This window comes from Aphelocoma coerulescens, chromosome 10 (assembly GCF_041296385.1).
Source record: "Aphelocoma coerulescens isolate FSJ_1873_10779 chromosome 10, UR_Acoe_1.0, whole genome shotgun sequence".
Classification (NCBI taxonomy): Eukaryota; Metazoa; Chordata; class Aves; order Passeriformes; family Corvidae; genus Aphelocoma; species Aphelocoma coerulescens.
In genome coordinates, this window is record NC_091024.1 from 457,804 (window position 1) to 479,156 (window position 21,353).

At 38.0% G+C, this 21,353-nt stretch overlaps 1 protein-coding gene across 8 annotated transcripts in view; it reads right to left on the reverse strand.

Annotated features, from left to right (window-relative positions):
- Positions 1-21,353, reverse strand: part of UNC13C (unc-13 homolog C) — a 182,211-nt gene that overhangs the window by 127,624 nt on the left and 33,234 nt on the right. For all 8 annotated transcript variants that reach the window (XM_069025426.1, XM_069025429.1, XM_069025430.1 and 5 more), the window contains one exon: positions 18,877-18,943. In XM_069025426.1, the coding sequence (XP_068881527.1) occupies positions 18,877-18,943 (67 nt within the window). The remainder of the gene's footprint in view (positions 1-18,876; positions 18,944-21,353) is intronic.

The following is a 21,353-nucleotide window of genomic DNA, read 5'->3' on the forward strand; positions in this document are numbered from 1 at the left end:
ACAGCCACAGAATTTTAAATTCCCTCTTATATAAACTTCACTTAGATGACTTGGACATTCTTCAAACGACTTCAAATCAAGAATGTATAAACAAGCCAGAAGGCTTGTTTCCTGTCTCAGCCTAAAAACCACCAAGAAATAATGAAATTATCACTGGAATTTGGAACATTTCCATTCACTTTAAGTAAGGTTTAATGCTTCTCTGTAGAAGAAGCTTGATTTCATAGCAAGCCATATAGATACATATATATGTGTGTGTGTTTTATCCAGTGTCTAACCAATGCTTTTTATCTGAGATAACTGAAAGTATTACAAATAGCTGAACATTCAGCACTGAATTTATTTAAACCCAGTTTCTGACAATGCCATAGTGAATTAAATGCTGTACTGTTACAAACACAGGGAGATCTGCTAAATGGAGCAGATTTATGTTCTCTCATGCGAGTTCTATTCCATCTCAGCTGTATTAGTCATATGATCTGTTAATCAGTTTACAGCTCTGTCAAAAAGTCATTTTCTACAATTGTATGTCTACACATGGAATCAAGTTTGAGTCATTACAGGTCTCATCCATTTCTTTCTGTAAAGGCTTGCATAGGTTGCTCTTAACATTTTAAATCAACGTAAGGTTAAAACTCCATAAGATAAGGAACAGTCTTTGAAGAAGGACATAGAACTAAGTCAATTATTTGAATGAGCTGCAAGTTGTCATTCGGAAATTTTCTTGTTCTATCCAGGTTTCACAATAAACCATTATGACCTCAATTTTTAAATTCTCACTTTGCTTGTTTATTGAATTGAAACAATTTATATAATAAAGTTCAACATCACTGGGTTAACCTATTCTGAGCATACGGAATCATGTTGAAATGTTACAGCAGTGAGGTATGGACTTTATGCTAGATGGCAATAGAACAGGAAACTAGAAAGTGTTATGGATTGCGAGACTAAAATTAAAATAAACTCTTAATAGGGTCCTTCTAGAAAGAAAGGACAAAATGACACTTTCATCAACTTTCTACCCACAGCAAGTCTGAAAATAGTTTTGTTGATCAACTTGATGGTGAACAGAATTTGGACCAGTTTCAAGCACGCTGTTGATAACAAAGTGTTGTCAAAATAAAAATGTCAGTTGGAAGCATCATGTATAAAGGATCTTATTCCAAGTCTAAAACTAATGTGTCAGGTAGAAGGAGGGAAGAGTGGGCTGAGTTAAAAATGATAGCTTTTTAAATAATGCAAACAGTGTATTTCAGTTACACACCTGAACACTAGACCCCCATTTCAAAAAATTATTTTAACAAATCCAGCCCTGCATTTTTATAAAAAAAAAAAGTGAATCATCTTAAAAATATAATTTTAGTATTTAAATAGAATAGCTAGATCACTGCTCAGCTTCTGTTCAGACCCTAGTAAATGAAGCTGCAGAGCAGCAGCTCTCTCCGTTCAGGGGTAGCTTTGTGGATGCAGACTGTCCCCTTGCAATGCAAGAACCAGACAGGACCTTAGCCTTGCTTAACCTTCACACTATTAATCAACTACAAGGGGTCTGTGTGTATTGAAAGGGGGGAGGGAAGAAGATGAGACTGAAGTGCAGTTTCTCTCTGTAAAATACCCTATGACAGTTCATGTTCACAACACCAAGACAGTAGGGGGAATCAAAACAAAACCAAGAAGTCTTCATCTGCAGCAATAAGCACTCTGTATTACTGCCAAAATAGGCACTAGAGTCTATAGACAGCAACGTACTTTTGTGATATGCAAAATGCTCCACAGAAATTAATTAATCAAATATACCTATAAAAAAGTATGTAAACAGTCTACCCCTGCATCTGCAGAAACTGAGGCTAGGAGAGGCTCTCTTACCATCAGGAACATAAGGAATCAATAACAGAATTCAGATATACAGGTTCATTAATTAGGGTCTTATTACTAGTCTAATTACTAGTCTTATGCTTGCCTGGGAATAAGGTTATCTTGACATAAGTGTACTTGCCCTCAGCTCACATCTGCTGGGTGAAACCTCTGCTCTCTTCCTTTCGACAAGCATAGTGTGGTGTACATTCCACATTGCTTCATTAATTTACTACAACAGGAGCACTATACTGACAATCATCTCAGATGACCTAATTCAGACGAGCTTAATTTAGAGCACTTATCTGCTCCTTTATATTCTTCTTAAATTCTCCTTCTAGTCTTAACTACTGACATTTTTAATCTGTGTAAATGGTGAGTCTCTTAAAGTAAAAGGACACTTATCTTAACACTGACTACTCCTATACAGATGACCCGCCCAAAGACCCTGGCAACGGCAGGGACAAGAGCAGTAAACAGACCTGTTTTCTCTTTTGGGTAATTACTCTTTGTTCCAAGAATTCCTCAGGCTTTCACACCAGCAGACCTTGGTCCTATCCAATCAGCCCCTCCCAACATTCACACAAGAATGTGGAGTGTTATCAGCACTCACCCCTTTTGGCTAGGAAGTGATTCCTACTGCTCTTAAAAACGATTTGGAAAGTTTACTCTATCCACTTATTTACCTGGTAATATTTATTTATGGATCCTGTGATTCATACATTTCTAACCACCCTTTAACATGTGGCCTTCTCTACTTATGGGAATGTAAAAAGTAAAACCACCAAACTGCTGTTTCAAACCCCAGTCCTAAGAGCCTACAATCTGCTTATTTTTTAATCCACAAGGCCTACTGCTGTACTGAGGCGGTTGCAAATATATTCATGGGGTACACTACAGAATACAATCTAAATATTTAGCAGTCATATTGTAATACTGGTCATTCATAGCTGTTATGTATCTCTTCTGTCAGCATACAACCTAATGGAGTTTAAGTATAACAGATGCTAACAGCACAGGCTTAAACGTGACTTTGGCTCATTGTGATTTAGAAGAGAACTTGGTGCATCAGTGAATTAACTCCACAGTTTAACAGTTGCAATTAAACTACTTTGTAATGTATAGAAGCACATTGTCTTTGGTTTAGCTTAGAAGAAAATCTAGGATGAGCAATTTTTCCGCAGAGAAAAGTCATCTTCACTGCTTCCCTACTACTCTACTATGTCCACTATGGAAAAGGAGAGGATTTTTTTGGGGGGGTAAAAGATATGGTTTTTTGGTTTTTTTTTAAATTACTGTTGAAGACAGACATGAATTGAAGAAAACCCCACTATTTTACAATAACTTCTATAATTACTTTTTTAGTTACGTTATTCTCTATACCTTTATAATATTTGCATTTTTCCCTGTGAAGTTTTGTTAAGGCATTCAATTATTTATGAACTACTAATAAGATTTTGGAGGCATTTAGAAGACTATTTCTTTAGAAACACATCTGTAGTGTGGTATTTACATTACAAAGATGAAAAGCAGTATTTGAAGCAACTGTTCTTAAAGGTCAATGGCCTTGACTAGAACCAAAAACAAATGAAGAGATGTGTCAAATACAGTAGATTAACACTGAGATGTAAAAAGCTATAGAACACATTCTAAAGGTAAAATGTGGCCCATTTGAAGAGCAGTAGATAATGTAGGCCAGTTGAATATACTAGTGCACACAAGAATAAGAGACTGAAGATGATTTGGAACACAGCTTCAATATTATTTGACTTAATGCACTGACCTTTTTCTCTTTGATGTTTCTAGTTGTTTCCTTGACTTTTTCAGTCAAAAAAAGAAAAGACACTGTAACGTATAAACGAGGTGGTAATTATGACTTTTTCCCTCTCTTACAGCTGTATAAATGATATATGCTGGCCTCCATAAACTCATTTTTAGTCAATACTGTCAGTTCAAAAACTGCTAAGATTGAGAAAATTTCACCAAATTGTTCATTTCTATTTAAATGCAGACTACAAAAGGAAGGGAAAACAGGGGGAGGGAAAAGTTATTTGCTGACAATATGGAGATTACTGTATTACTAAGTAAGTGCCAGACATGTTAATTGGACTATTACCAACTTGCTATTACTTCAGATTATCACAAATAAAAGAGTTACTATATAATAATCAGAACCTATTTAGTGCCTACTAAAAACCAGAACATATCAACATACATTTTGACTTAATCTCAGTTCTGTCCCTAGTTTTTCCTGTGTTTTAGTAGAGGGCCTTTTAAACATTATAGCCTGGGAACCCAAGTGATTTAATTTACACTGAAGCATAACATATGCAGAGACTGTATTTATAGTATACTGAGTGCATTCAAAGTTTTTTTAATAGTAACATTTCAAAAGTTTCAGCAACTTTTCAGAATAGTTATTCTGCCCAAAAATATAATTTAAAAAAATCTCTCAATTTTCTTTCAGGTAAGAATTTTAATCCTCCAACTGTACTGGCCTGGGCCTTGGAACAGACCGCCTTGAATTAGATCTCCCTTGGACAGGGTTTGCCATGAACTCTGTGACCATGTGTGCACTACATCACTCTGCAGCTTCGATTTTTTCTTTCTTTAGGGTTTGGGGGCATTTTTTTTGATAACTACTTACAAAAATTCCCACTGAAATGTTTACAGTTAGATATCAACTTTATATGAGCAAAGTAAGCCCTCTGGATTCCACTCCTTTGCAACGAAGATTTTACATATTTTTCTAAAATCTAGTAAACTAATAGTTACATCAAACTTTTAGAACAAAAAGTTATGAAAAAGTTTTTGATGAAGTGGTGTTTCATTTGATAAATGGTAGCAATCATCTGTGACATTGGCATTTGAAAAATACCACAAGCACAAATGACTACAAGCACTGTTGACAACAACATACACTAGGATGAGTAGGCACACACAGATAGAAATCATGCTTAACACCTGAATGACATTCACTGATAAGGATGGTAGATATTAAACATATTTCTAAATTTGCTGCAAAGACTTTATTAAAAAAAAAAAACCTCCTTCTGTCTTTGCTTCAATATACTGAAAACTGTGATACTTAGATCTGTACCTGAAAGCAAGAACCCCTGCTACCAACCTAAGCGAATGACACAAATGAGAAAAACAAAACCAGTGTAACAACCTTCTTAGGTGCCAAAGAATTTTTATGCTTCAGAGCTGTAATGATCTCACAAGGCAGAAGCTATTATACCACTTCCTTCTTCCTAGATTTTCACAACACTACAGTTAAAGGAAAATTTGGAATTTTCAGTTCTCATTGATGCTTTAGTGAATTGGGAGATATTCTGAGCTATGAATCTTCTCCTACTGAGTAACACTCTGGATTCCCAGTACTTGCCCTGAGAATTCCTAAGTGTTTTCACAGCAATATATAGCCATTATGGTAATGTTGTGCTGACATCACTGCAGGATCAAGCAAACAGTATAGTGACAGAAAACCTTTAAACAACTCTCCAAGTTGTGTATATTCCACTGGAAGAACCCTCATTTATCTTGCATCATGGCTTTTTTCTATATTAAGTTCTTTGAGATTATAGCTAATCATAATTAAGAATCATAATTTCTATCATTATATCCCCTAAAAAAGGAATTTGTGAAGAACAAAACACGCTTTACCCTTAAATTCTACTTTTCATTCTTAGTGCTTTTAGACTCTTGCTGCTTTTCTCACTATGTTGATTTAGATGGTAAGATTTAGCACTGGCTTTTAGAACATTCATATGTGTCAAGTAACCTTACAATTTCAATTTTCAAACCATAGTTGTGTATTATGCTAAATAAAGGCATCTATTTTATATAATCACCGACAGGAAACAAGCATAGTATCACCCTCTCTGTGAAAAATAGCTACAACTTTACAGACAGTTTATTTTCACATCAGAAGGCAATTGATTTTACACCAATGAATGTTTTTAAGGCGTAATAGCTCCTGTCAGCCAGGAGTTAGCAACAGTATTAAGATGCTGTAAGTGATATTAACCCTTTTTGGATCAACATGGGTTTTTTTTTTTTTAAATCTTAGTTCTAACAAGGCTGCATTGAAATTAGAAATGCAACAGAATGTTTTAAGATATTTCAAGACTAATGAACAATCAAATAAGCATTAAGTGGTTTTAATACATTTTTACTAGACATTATAAGACAACTTTGAGTGTCCTTAGTTTAAGGGCACATTGCTTTGTGTTCTATTTCACTTATTACATATAATCAATTGTCAGCTGAAAGAAAATACTAGTAAGACAAAAAGTGCAAGAGGAGCCAGGGGACTAAAGAAAGGCGAGGGCTAAAGAATAGTCATATTTTTATAACTGCATAATTTTTCCTCTTAAAGCAATCTCATAGTAAGAAATTAGTTTTAGCTACTATTGGCCTCTGAAACTGCAGAAGGCAAAATGCTAATTTTATCTTCTTGAACCTAAAATGGATAAAAATGGATGAAATAGTTATGGTGGGTTTTTGGGTTGTGCCTTGGAGGAGGTACATAGTAGAGGGTATTCTGAGACACAGATTTAGCTGTGGAACAGAATCAAGCATGTAGACTAAGCAAGCTGCCTATTCAAAAGAAATCTGCAGGGTGTTCATCTTGGAGATTAATCAAGACCCAGAAATACATAAGCATCCGTAAAGCTCAATTTATTACTAATCCTGTCACAATTTAGGAGAAAAATACTGACATAAATAAGCAAAACATACCTTACTTTCACTCTGTATTCATGCAAATAATTTGTTTATATTTTTGTATCAATTTAAATGTACCAACTCATTGAAAAATCAAACACCATACTGCCTTACTCAACTTATACTGTGAAGTTACCAGCCTTACAAAATAACCCCCCCAGTTTTTAATGAAGTGTTAATTCCAGAAGCCCAGACAGTTTCATCAACATTATAGCATTAGAAAGCAAATCAGTTACAAATCAATGCATTGCAATGGCAAGAACAGTGGGAGGAACATTCAGAATGAAAATAAGCAAAGGAAACAAAGGAAACAGAAAACTACATGTAGACTAGACAAAAACACAAAGAGCATACATACCTGGATTAAATTCTTCTTAAAAATAAAATACAAATTACATACCACCATCTTTATACTACTTTCCTTTTATGCAGGAACACTGTACACAAATCCATTACTATTTTGCCGTTCTTCCTTCAGCCTTAAATGATACAACATGAGGCTGCTGCCCAGTGATTCGAGTCAAGTGCAGTCAGGCATGCTGCTAGTCTGCAACGGTATCTGTTCTAAATTCCAAGGTATTCCCTAGGCAGCATTAAACAGGGATTTTTTTCCTTCCCATTTTTTTTCCCCTCCTACAATTTGTGCTAACAGGTTAGAGTAATAGTGATGTTAGCTACTAATTCATTCTGCAGCTCAATGTTGTTTCTCCTCTGTAACAGCAGAGCAGTCCTACTCCGGTTCAAAAAACCCATCAACACGAGAGAACAGTAATCATCCTGGTGCTTTATGCGCTGGGAACGTCCCCCGCTGCTGCTTTCGGCTGCCACTGCTCCCGAATGCAGCACTCGCTGCAATAGGCACAGCCCTCCTGCGTGGCTGGAGCCCCTCTGCTCGCAGAGCCGCTCTCACGGGCTCCGGGAGCAGCCTCGCCCGCAGGAACCACACATGCAGTGCGTCGGGGGAGCTGCCAGGTGCGCATCGTGCCCGCAGGGATAACAGCGGGAGACAGGATCCTTGCCTGGCAGGGCCGTGCTCCACCCTAAGCTTTTATTTATCAGCCTGACATGACCCAGAGAAACGACTGCATAGCTATTTCTTTCAGCCGTGCTTTCATCAACAGATGATAATTTTTTGTAATGAATCTGCTAAATACCCGTCATAACGACTGTCATTCCACGATGATTTAAGGGTGCTCCAGATAATAAGAAATGGATCACTCACTTTCCATGAAAGGCACATTTTATGTCCCCAATGAATACCTAGGCAGTAGGACTCAGTCATTTATTTACTGGAATTAAAATAGCAGAATGGATTATTATTGTGCATGCAGTTTGAGTAAATTATCCTGCACAGGATACATCAGGTGCTTTTTCAAATGTAAACAGCTTTAGTTGTGTGTGTAAGGCCACATCCAGCCTCACATGTATTGAAAATTTTATTTAAAACTAACACATGAAGAACTACAGAAATGCATCCAGAATGAGCCTATATAAAACCACTCAGTGTACACACAGACGAAGTGTAAATGTTTCACAAAACATGTACAGGCATAAACCCACAGGTATGTGATCATCCTCCTAAATCTTGGGAGACAGCACAACTGGAACGCCATCGTGAATAATAAAGTATGTTATCTTTCCCATATAAAAATTAAACCCTCAAACTTTGGACAGTCTGGTAAGAGCTGACACATTTGTAAAAAAGAAGCTTATAATTCAATTATTTTCTTCAAAAATATACTAAGGATACCTTGAGTAAAAGGCAGCACTTAAGAGTGTTTAACAACTTCTAGTAATAGTTAAAATTTACAGGTTGTAGCTTTCACTTTCTGCAATCCTCGTACTATTGTCAGTACTGTCATCCTGGGACACAGTGTTTTATGTACAATTTATAAACTGAAGAGTTCTAGAACCATATCTCTTACGTACAGTAGTAAATTAATATTTTTGATTTTTGCATATCATTATAATTATGGACCATTATATTTTTATGTCTTGCTGAAGTAAATGCAACCTGTAAACACCCCATTAATTAGAATCATAGTTAAGAACCAGATGATGAACGATTATTCAAAGTTTATTGTAGTTATTAGCCTGCAGCCATTACTCAATTCTCTGTCTAAATTGATTCAAACTGATTCTTCAAAACTGCCGTATTGCATGCCAACAAAACAGACAATAAAGCTTTCTTGTAAGTGCACAATAGGAAATATTCCACTGATGTCAATATTCAGTGCTATAGTCCTAACTACACAAGATGCAATAATAATTCCCCTCAAAATCAACAGGACTGCTCATGTAAGGATGAAAAAAGAAAAACCAGGCAGCCTAGTCAAGCATGCCCATCCGTAGTAGACTCACACTTAAGAAATAAGTATCAGTTTCAGCAGGATTAAACAAATGGCCTTAAGACTACAGACAGTAAAACCAGTAAATAGAGGAACTGATTTGCAAAAATATAAGGTTATGTCATTTAATTAAAAAAAAGTGTTTGCCAATAACATTAACTCATAATGCTTGGATTAATGTTGCCATCTTCAAGGAAGTTCCTAAGTGTTGACACTGTCTGTATTCATCTATTGTGTTACCACATTCTGAATATTTCAGCTAAAAGCTGAACTTATTCAATTTATTTGATAATCCATCATAAGCAGGACATTTTACTCTACCCGATGCAATTGATATTTCAGAAGGAAATAAAAAAGTAAACATCAATCCAAAGACCTTCAGAACTCATTATGGCTTATCTTCCTTGGTGTTAAAATTCTGTGTAGAACTTCTCCAAGCCAGAGATATGCTGACTTTGGTTGTAATGATACTGACCAATCAAGAATGGAGTTTCATGTATAAATACATACTACTTACCAGTGAAGCTACCCAAATTCATAACAAAATTACATTGCACCTCTGTTCACACCCTTCTCAGATATGATGTTGGTGACTTTCCAGAGTAAGTCTATGAGCAGAGGTTTTAATTCTGTACAGTAGTTGAAGTTCTCAGTTCTGGAAGCCCAGATAGTTGTAAGTCAGTGACTGGAATGAAACTACGGCGTACCTTGAGAAAGCAGCCACATCAGTTTTGGAGAGGAGCAATTCACATGTGTGGGCCCAACGCGTTGTAGGGCAGTAACCTGACACACTGACGAAGCTGGCCTTGAAGGACTCTAAGGATTCACACTGATTTACTCTACTTCCCAAACATAGTGCTAAAGAAATAACTCCCACATACAGAAGGAAGATGAGAAATGCATGTACATATACAACATGTTGCAATTTGTTACACAATTCCAGCCAAACCCTGTAGCTTAATGGAGAAAAACAATGAAAACCCACCCAAAAAGAACACTATCACCACCAACCCCAAACAAAAATCCCAAACCCCAAAGGGCAGCTATAAGCCTTCATGGAGGAAATGGCTATTCTTTGTGCCTATTTCCAGGATTACACGACCACAACTTTCAGCGATGATTCTCTAAATTCTTAGAAATAAAAGTCTGTCCCCTGAAAATATTTCAGTAATTTCCATCACTATTTTTGTGTAATAAACTCAGCAAAAATAACATATATTAGATATTATTTGACTATTTCTCCTGTGTAATTCTAATATTGAAATGGTGACAGTTGTAAACTGACAGAACAACTTTGAAGTAATTTGTATTTCATGATGGATTTCAGCCTGAAAGTTGGAAAAACTGTCACATAACTAAGCTACCTTTCTCCCGCACATCACCTCCCCCGTCTGCTTAAGGGATGGTCATTTCTTCCATCTACCAAAGAACGGCAATAACAGTCAATTCTTAAACCCAACCCAGTCAGTCGGGAAGAACCCAAACCAGGACAGCCCCCGAACCGGGACAGCTCCCGAACTCGGGACAGCTCCCGAACCACCCTGCGCGTCCCGAACCCGGGACAGCTCCCCCAAACCGGGACAGCCCCCGAACCCGGGACAGCTCCCCCAAACCGGGACAGCTCCCGAACCCGGGACAGCTCTCGAACCGCCCTGCGCGGCCCGAACCCGGGACAGCTCCCAAACCCGGGACAGCCCCCGAACCGGCACAGCTCCCGAACCGGCACAGCCCCCGAACCCGGGACAGCCCCCGAACCGCCCTGCGCGGCCCGAACCCGGGACAGCTCCCGAACCGGGACAGCCCCCGAACCCGGGACATCCCCCGAATCGGGACATCCCCCGAACCGGGACAGCTTCCGAACCGGGACAGCCCCCGAACCCGGGACAGCCCCCGAACCGGGGACAGCCCCCGAACCGGGGACAGCCCCCGAACCGGGGCAGCTCCCGAACCCGGGACAGCCCCCGAACCGGGGACAGCCCCCGAACCGGGGCAGCTCCCGAACCCGGGACAGCCCCCGAACCGGGGACAGCCCCCGAACCGGGGCAGCTCCCGAACCCGGGACATCCCCCGAACCGGGGCAGCTCCCGAACCGGGGCAGCTCCCGAACCCGGGACATCCCCCGAACCGGGGCAGCTCCCGAACCCGGGACAGCTCCCGAACCGGGGCAGCTCCCGAACCCGGGACATCCCCCGAACCGGGGCAGCTCCCGAACCCGGGACATCCCCCGAACCGGGGCAGCTCCCGAACCGCCCTGCGCGGCCCGAACCCAGGACATCCCCCGAACCGGGGCAGCTCCCGAACCCGGGACATCCCCCGAACCGGGGCAGCTCCCGAACCGCCCTGCGCGGCCCGAACCCAGGACATCCCCCGAACCGGGGCAGCTCCCGAACCCGGGACATCCCCCGAACCGGGGCAGCTCCCGAACCGCCCTGCGCGGCCCGAACGCGCGCGGAGCAGCGCCCCCTGCCGGGCCCACAAGCGCCCGCGCGCAGCCGCTCCCGCTTCTGTCCGGAGGCGCGCGCGGGGCTCCAAAGGCGCTCTTCTCCTTACAAGGTTTTTTGGTTGTTTTCTCTACACTTACTATTTTTCTGTATTGTGAAGGTCAATGTTTCCTTCGAAAAAGAAGAGTTTGCAATAAGAGGGGGAAAGAGAAAATAACTGTTCTTGTATTTCATAATGCACGTGTGAGCTTGTTTAAATCTTACTTCAGATGACTCTGAAAAGTGCTTTGGAGATTTTGAAGTTAAGACAGCTAAAGCTACTTCTTGTTCCCCATTGAAACTTTTCCAGATTTTTTTTAAACCAGTTGCTAAGTTTATAAAATTATGCAGTTTGAATTCTATTAAGTGAAATAAAACGACGTTAAAGATTGGTTTTGTTTTGTTTTTTTTTTTTTTAATAGCAATTAACAGGGAATAGGCAACCAATGTAAAAACATAATTGGTTCTTGCCAGCTGCAATTTAATCCAAATTTGGTCCTGATTTCAGAAGGCATCATAAGATGGGATCATAGTAAAAAAGCAATTACAGGGGCATAAGTTCAACAATAACTGAAGAAGAAATGAAGATAGGCCAATTTTTTTTTTTTTTTTACCTAGGAGGGAAAAGGGAGCTTTCTCCCCATTCAGATTTATCAAGCACCTGAAGAAATGTTATGTATTTGAAGTGGTAACTTAAGAACAATGTACATTACATCTGAAATTGAATCCCCCATTGTGTTCTTTCCTTATGACTATTTTGTTCATTGTTATTTTCTAGGAATATGTTCATTCTAGAAACTGTTTTAGTTTTTTTTATAGGAAAGTAGAATCCTTGCTAAAACATTTTTAAAATTAAGAATCTGATTTAGTTGGCACTTTCCATGTGGGGAACTGGTTTTAGGCTGCCTTTATCTCAACCCTCAAGTTTTCTCACTCTTACCCTCTGACTCTGCCCCATCCCACTGCGGGAGAACAAATGAGCAGCTCTGTGGGGTTTAGTTGCTGGCTAGGGTTAAACCACAACAGGGTAAAGCTCATTGAAACAGAAGTGACAGAGTGGAAGAGTTACAGCATCTCAAATCAATACAACCCTCAGTCATATACTTAAATTCAAGTATATACTTAACAGTGCTACTTAAGGTGCTAATTAAGAGCCATCTCAAGATTTGTCAAGAGTGGCAGCAGCACAGGAAGATTTAGAAAAAGTGTGTACCACAAACTTGAAAAAAAAATATTTGGTAAAGAATTAAAACATTCAACCCTGCTAAATTGAAAATAGGTAGAGGGTAGATCACAAGAAAGATCCATAGTGATGGAGGAGCATCTCTAAGGCAGATGCAGCAAAGATTAGAGAAAATGAATGATGGCGACAATTGTGAAGTTACATCTTCTATAATAAATCTGGAAGCAAGGTAATTTACTCTCCTGGATCTTTTTTCCCCCCGTAGGCCTTCTCCCTCTAGCTACTGCTTTGATTCCATCAGTATAATTCCTTAGCTTTTCAGTGTATGGCCTGTCATTCTTTGTGCTAGGATTCTGAGTTCATCAGTGCTCCATTCTCGGCTGCTCTCAGTTCTTTCTCCTATCCTAGAGCTCCCATTGAAATGATTTGCTGGTTATCCCAGCATTTCTTTCTCCTCATGCTAGGACTTCTTTCCCTTTCTTGCACTGTGAGAGGTTCCCTGCCAATCCTTATAACTAACAACCCCAATTCTCTCTAATGTAATGGATTCTTGCCTTCACAATCCTATTTATCTTCACTATATTCCAAAAGGCAGCTTTTTCCTCCATAGAATGGTGCCCATAAAGAACAGCCCAGAAGATTCATACTAACTGGCTTATTTTTCCTGGTTTACATGAAACATCCATTATCATTTGTAAACTTTCTCTGATGAGAACCCTGTTGAGTTTCAGTCTTCTGAAGCACTTTTTTTAAGCATTGCCTCAAATGCTCACAAAGCACTCTATAATTGAATTGCAAATATGCACCAGGAGCTGTGTAATTCTGTAACTCATTGAATTAGCTACAGGTTACCAATGAAACCAGTAATAAATCATTTAACATCAGTCCACAAACAACCTGCAAAATGCTGTAATATGGTTACTTGAAACAGCAGGAAGAAAAAAAACGTTACAATGGTCTCCTTTTGAACTCTGAAGCAAAGGAGAGAGCTGAAGTTTAATTGTGGAAGAGAGCACGTCACATTCCTGTTTGTTGATTTTCTATAATAATGGTCAAAAGCAAAAGCTTAGATTTCTTATCCTCTATTGTGAATAATAATATCTCACTTTTTGAAGAGAAAAACTAAGTGATAATTCTTTTTCTGACCTTGCCTAACAGAATCCTCAAATAATGATACAGCAGCTCATAAACATTTCTCCCAGGGTCTATAACACTTAATACCTTCAATTACTGAAGAAAGCCATTTTCAACTTTCAAATTGATTTAAGGCAGGGAGGGCAGGGAGTAAATCATAGAATATCTTAACTCACAATACCATAGGAAGATCTAAGTTAAAATAAGTCTTCAAGTAAGTTAACTCTAACTCTATTCAGATAAAAAGACATCTCCATTTTATTTTCTTCACAATTATATCATATTTCAAAACATTTTCTCCCTGAGAATCTCTCAGAGAAAGTCACTCCAGAAGGAAAAAAAAAAAGTTTACCTGAAATGATAGAAAATAGAAGAAACAAAAGTAATTTGTTCAGAATTTATGTGTAACACATTCTTGAACTTCTGCCTTTATCAGTGCATCTCCTTTTCTCAAAGGAAACTTTCTAAACAACACTTTTTGAAAGACTTAAAGGCAACTATGAAGTGATCTTAGGACTGTTGGTCCAATTATCTCACACTGACCTTTCTACCTTCCTCATGTAAACTCAGAGTTCAGACACAAGATAGTCAAAATTATTTGTATTATAGAAGTAGGACTGCTCGACATAACTAATCAGTAATTTTCTTCACATACTGTATGTACTAAAAAATATGATTTATAAAGCAAAGACATTCCAGAAATTCCTTTAACTCATCAGGTATATTTTGAGCTTCCTCATGCACCAATTCACATTCAAATAATTGTCAAAATATCTGCAGCTTGGCAAATTTGCACTAATACTGAACTCATTTAATTGAAAAGAAAGTGCACTTAATTTCTGTTTTCAAATTGTCAGCTTGTCACTTTCTGTTATAATATAGAATATTTCAAATAAAGTCACAAAACTAAAAAAAGCAGTCTCTGCTGACAGTCATTTCACCCAATCAAAATGCTGATTGCCACTTGAACATAATAGTTACTTTTTAATTGAATCAGGATGCAAAATATCTATTATTGATACTTTATGAAAAGGAAATACTTGTTTCCACTTCAAGACACACTTGCATGACTTTGAATACAAGGTTAAAAAATTCTTCAACTGAAAGATTGTGGGGTTTTTTTAAATATAATTTCTTTGGGCCTATTGAAATCTTTTAAAGAGAAGTTTGGCATTAATCTCATAGCCCCATGGCTCATAAACAAAGAATGATTTCTGCTTTCCTAGCCCTAAATTCCCACTGCTGTCATTGTGTAATAGCTGCTTTAGTATTAGTTTATCAAGTTTTGTTTCTGAATAAGACAGTAAATCAATAGAGCTGACAAAACTAAGCTGCTGATAACTTCTCTACTAGTGAGCGTTCTCATACTGAGCATCACCACTGCAGCCATCATGTAATTCACCACAAATCACAAAGAACAGCATTACAACAATCTACAATGAATATTTAATTCTACATGATATTTTTTTAATATTGGAACACACCAATATTTTTAATTAATTGCATAAGTAGTGATCTGTGGCTGTGCTATGCTCATTTTTCCAAGCTAGAAATAAAGCATGTTGGGAAGATTTACCAAGGCAGATCTGTGCCACTCTCACTGTTGATCTCCAGATTATAAAACCAGTCAATATAGTGCCACTATATCACTGTTTTTTTGTCTCCAACACTCACTATTGTCAATAAATACAGTTGTGGAATGATTCAAAGGGTAACTTACATGAGTAGTGTCCTGCTTAATGTTAGCCTTAGGAATTAATTACTAGGCTTTGTATTCGAGAAAAAGCATATCTGTCTCAGAGAGGTGACATTTATTTATTCAAATATATTTCAGCAGCAAAACAGTCTCTACCTCACTAAGGATTAGTAGCTAAAGATATAATCAAAGTGACATATACAAGTGGGGTAGGAGGGGGAGAGGGGAAAATCCATTTGATTGTACTCATGGCTGACATTGAGTTAAAAGAAAAACCTCTCTAAGTGCATCTTTTCATAATTATTGTAGGTACTTCATAACACTTATTTCAAAGCTGTTAGAAAATTAAGGCAAACAAGAAAAACCCTTCACTGTTTACTGCTCCTAGAGTACAGTAAACACGAAACTAAAAACCAGACACTGGGACTGGATTTTTTAAAAATAATTGTGGTTTAGATTTTTGCTTTAAATCCGATCAGAGGACCCTATCTAGTTTTGCATTGTCTTTTTAAAAGCTGTTAATTGCTGATGGTAAGTTTTACTTCAAATTCTTAATTCCTCTCCCGTCTCAAAGAGGAGAAGGATTTCCCTAAAGCTTTTGTCTTAGCACTGTTAGATCTTACATAATTGCAAGAAGGTTTAACTATTACTATTTCAAATATGCACCAAGGCAATTTATTATCTAGAAAGAAACATTCTCTAAAACAATTTGGCACTTTTCCTATCTAGTCAATGTTGGAGTAAATATTCATCAGCTACAATGCCTCTGGTGAACTACTGGGCTGTCATCTCATATTTGATCAGAACAGCCTAATTCAATTTCGTATTTCCATAGATTATCATTAAAAGCATACATTCCAAATATTATTACTGTAACCTAAGCCACCAATATATTTTCTATTACAATAATAATTCATGTTTGTTTCACCTGTGAGGAAATATCTGAAGGCCATCAACCTACACTCCCCCTACCCCCATTCCAAGCTAAACCCACTTCCCTAAACCTCCAAGAATAGTTGAAAAAAAAACCCCAAAAATTGTTACTCCTCTGTTCTTAAAGGCTTCCAGGGATTGATTCCTTACCTAAGCCTACTTTGATGTCTAAAAATATTTGTCATAGTTGCTAAAGGTTGTTATTTATTTTTCCAGCTCCTTATAGACAGAGATAGTTCCCTCCATGTGGTAGTATCTTACAGGAGTTACCTACATATAGAGATTGCTTTCTGTTGAAAACTACTTAATTTATCTGTTTGCTTGCCTCCATTATGAAGCACTGTGAATATTATATCTTCCACAAAATACATCAGGATTGTTTAGTCATCTGATCTTATTGTGCTGCACAGGGTTTCTTTTTATTGATGGCCTTTTTTAGCCCCAGTAATATTTGCAAGTGTAAAGTTTATTTTGATTAGGCACTGGCAGAGATTCATCCTTCAAGCCTCTCAGAGTTTCTAGGCAAACAATGGCACTTAATGTCACATCAATTGTGCTAAATCAATGATGAGATAATACCAATGTACTGTCTCTGAAAATCAGTTTATCTTCAGAAAGAAAAGACAAAGCAAAAAGACCAAGGCAACCCACAATGAAAGAGACTGAAGCATAAAGGACTAAGGGCATAACTGTATTTCAGGGACAACAACTTTATCAAAAGGAAAACCGTATTAAAATTAATTTATAATGAAATAAAATGAAATAGTAACTCAAGACTTAAATGACCCTTTTAAATATTTATAGAAATATTCCTCTTCAAGAAGAATTTCACTTGAGGTATATGTTTACATCTCCCATCCACCTGACCTTCAAATTCTTAAAAGTCTTACAAATAACTTTGCCACCATCCTTCAGCCCCAAACTGACACTAGATTAACTGCTGAGCAATCTGCTCTTATTTCAGCGCACCAAGATATTTTGACTACTTTGCTACAAAAAAACAACTTAATGGCACAGTGACAGCTCAAGATTCCAGCTCATGCATATTAACTTACTTACTTAACCACCTTCTAATTCCTGACCTCAAAATTACTTTGAAGAACTGCAGTGGGAAGAAGTGCAATTCTAATATTGCTTTATTCAAATACTTTTTAACATCTGAATGAAATTCAGCTGATTCATCAAGTCAAAGTTGCTGACTGTATGGCATTAGTTATTTGGTTCTAAACTCAGAAATAAGTTTATCCCACTGACTAGGCAATTAAGCACTGAAGGATAACAGTTGACAGAAGAAGTTATCTTAAGGCTATTGCAATCTCTGTCTGCAAGACAAAACTGGACTATTTGACTTGTATGACCATTGTGTTTGATGGGAGACCAGGATTCATCCAGCCTGCCTCCTTCAGCGAGCTAACATTCAGCAGAAAAAAAGGAAAAGATCAAACCAGTGATAGAATTAGATGCAGGAACTGAAAGCACATTCCCACAACACCCCAGTATGAACAGATTCCCCACCCCCCACGGTTTTCACACAGGCACAGTCTATGAATTATCATAAAGACAAAAGACTTCAATAAAAAATAAGGACTTGGTCTCCAAAAGAGCAGGAAAAAAACAGGAAACAAAAAGCAGGAAAAAAGTTCAAAATGAAGTGATGAAGGTGCATTTTAGATGGGGTTTGACTCATATTTACACTAAACAAGTTTGCCTGTGCCATAAAAGCACAGAAGGCATATTTTACAGCACACTACCTGAGAACAAGCAGTATTTCCAAAAGGCCTACACACAAATGAAACAGGAAGTTTGTGACTCTTCAGTTTCTCGTAGGTCACTGTACACACTGAAGACATAACTGCTGTGTTTTTTAGAAGTTATCAACAATAGTTTTGCACTAAAGCCAAGGCTGGAAGACTGGCAAAAGCTAATGATATCTGAAATCTGAATTGATGTGAGATAGTGGTTTGCGCAGTTTAACAGAAACAGTGAGAAAGCAAATACTTGGTCTGTTTATGTGGTCAATAATGGTACCAAGTGATCATATTAATTTCCCTTAATTATTACATCTAATGAAAAAAATCCATGTTGAGGAAGTGGTATCAGCAGTAGAATTTACATGATTTTTTTCTAGAAAAAAATGTTTTTAAAACGATTTTTATTAAATATTAATGAAGTACTGATTTTCCTCAGTATCAAAAATTATTTAGAAAAAGATTTCTGATGCTATCGTACCTGGATTAATATGAAACACCTGTAAGATGGCCAAACTACAAGCACTCCTCATCTAAAGAAAGTCTCACAATCTCATCCTCTTTCTGCTTCAGAATAAAAAAATCCTGAGGTGAGGGAACCACATAGATTTAAGAACCAATGGAAGGAACTGTCTCAGCTATCAGAAACTTGGCAGTCACATCCTCAGGTCCTGCTTATATGAACTAGAATTCTTATACTAAATTCTCCTTGACACTGATAAAATCTTTTAAATTACAGTGACACATTAGTAGATTTAAGAGTAATTCTTACCTTCTGAATAGCCCTGGCCCATCTTGCTTTTGCAAAATTACCTCCATTACCTTCGTTTGTATTTCTCCTGGAGAAAAGGAGAGGGGAAAAAAGTACTCAGAACAGAAAAGTATGAAAATCAAAAAATTAAAAGAAAACGGATAAATCTATGGACAAGTGGATTAAAGTCAGATAGATCCATCACTAACTCACAATATCACCTTTGGATTACAGGAGGTTCTGTTAAAGCTAAGAGTTTACTGGCTGGAAAAGACACAATCCCTGTTCCTCATAATATCAAGGTATAAAAGAACATTAGCAAAGGAACACATTTCCCAGTTATAGTGGCTCATAAATCAGGATTACAAAGTCTTTAACATCAAATGCCAAGAGGAGAGGCAGAAACCAACAACAAAATCCAAACCACCAAGGAAGGGAAAAAAAAGGAAACCTTTGAATTTCCCCTTGTTTAGCGTGAAGGCATATCCTTGTGAGGCAGAGACACTGTCACCAAGTCTTTGCCAACTGCACTAAAGGAGTAACTGAGAAGCCACATTACAGAAAAATAATACTCCCTTCCCCTCAAAAAAGTACCACCAAACAAAAACTAATATTTACTCCAACCAATCTTTGAAATACAATCTGTTGCATATTTGGTTGCCCTCACACAGAAGTTGCACACTTGCACAGGCCAGTTATAATTAGGGTTCATTATTCAGCTACCTCACCACACCGGTGAAGAATGTTGGTTTAAACTGAAAAATGTTAATTCCATTCACGGCTGTTAAGCACAGGTTAAAATAATTAGTGTAGACTCCACCACACTTGCAAGATTCTAATTAATTCAAAAGACACTGCCTTGTACAATATCAGTTAAGTTGCAAAATAAAAATGCAGTAAAATTCTACACATGTAATTTCCAGAGGACAGTAGAAGCGTCTTTACTAAGTGAAGTTTTTGCAGCGTATTTACACCATACTTCAGTGCCATCCCTTGGTCTACACATTACTGTTTAATTATCTTGGACTTTTGGAACAGTGCTCTTTTATTTGAGGAGAAAAATGTTCCATCTGATAAGCATAGCTGAGTGCACATGATGCAAACTAAGTATGAAGAAGCTTGTCTTCCCCTGCCCTCATCTCTGAGGCTGCATGTTTGCAGGTTCAGCCTTTTTTCTGTTCACAATTGGTTTTTTGTATTAAGGTAAATCAACCAAGTGATACTAGTAATTGGTCCTCCACCTCATCCTGCAGTTGTTAACTAGACTGGAAATACTGGGTAATAATTAACCTTAGGAATTAGCAGGGTAATTCACTTCAAGGTCAGATGGAGATTGGGTTGTCCGTGTTGATTCAGAGGGAAGAAAGAAGCAGCTTTCTCTGCCTTAACTCAAAGTAGGGAAAAGAGTATTCTTAAGTTTTGAGGCATAATGTACAGAGGGAGACAAAACCTGGTTTAACTGATTTGCAACACTTTTAGGAAGTCACCAATCTGTGATCAGGCTGCTGAGCAGAGCAGTCAGACACGGCAGCTGAATACACTTCTTATGCCACTTAGAAACTCGGCACAGACAGATACAGCAAGGAGCTGCTTTCTACCTGTCCACTTCGTGCTGACACAGTGATGGGTCCAGTTTGGACAAATGGTTGTTAATTTTCTATTCAGATCTAGTAAAACTAATCAGTTACCTAGCAGAAAACACTTTATCAATACTGAACAAAGCCTCTGATGACATGTGATTTATAGGAAATCTGGGTAACAAAGACCACCAGATGCTGCTGGGAATGATCAGTCCTGCTAACCAAACTGTGCAGAAAATATGGGCCAAGCAAATGCATTATTATAATTTTTTTGAAATACAAACAACAGCAGATTAGGGAACTTCACACAAGCATTAAGCCAGAAAATAAGGGAATCATATGTGATAATTAGAGGAGCATTGCCAGTGGTTGAACAACAAAGATTTTGAAAACAAATAACAAATGCCTTAAGAGTGTCTGAAACTCATATGGATTTCACCACCCTGTTATAAATAAAGTATGTAATTCGTGCTATTATGTATAAAACTGGAATGTAATCAGACCATGGAGAAACAGAGTTTCAAAATCCCTCCACCAGCCTGGCTGAAAAAAATTTCACAACACAAAAAGAAGTTCTCTCACAATAAGTGAGGATTCCACCTACCTAGGTGGGGTTGGTTCTTATCACCGGGACATTTGCACCATGACAACTTGATCACCACCTTTTGGTATCTACATCTCATCTGATAAGGAATCAGACCTTCCGGGAACTAAAAATAACTGTTCCAGGAACCAGAGATGGCCCATCCATCAGCAGAAATGGCCCACTCATCACCCAGGATGGACGATTCATCGGACCCAGGAAAGGCTTTGAGCAGCCCAACTCCGGGACAAGAAAACTTCATGAATATGCTAAAATTACGAGAAGAATAGAATTAATTCGGACTTCACCCAAAAACTGTATAAGAAGAAGCAGCA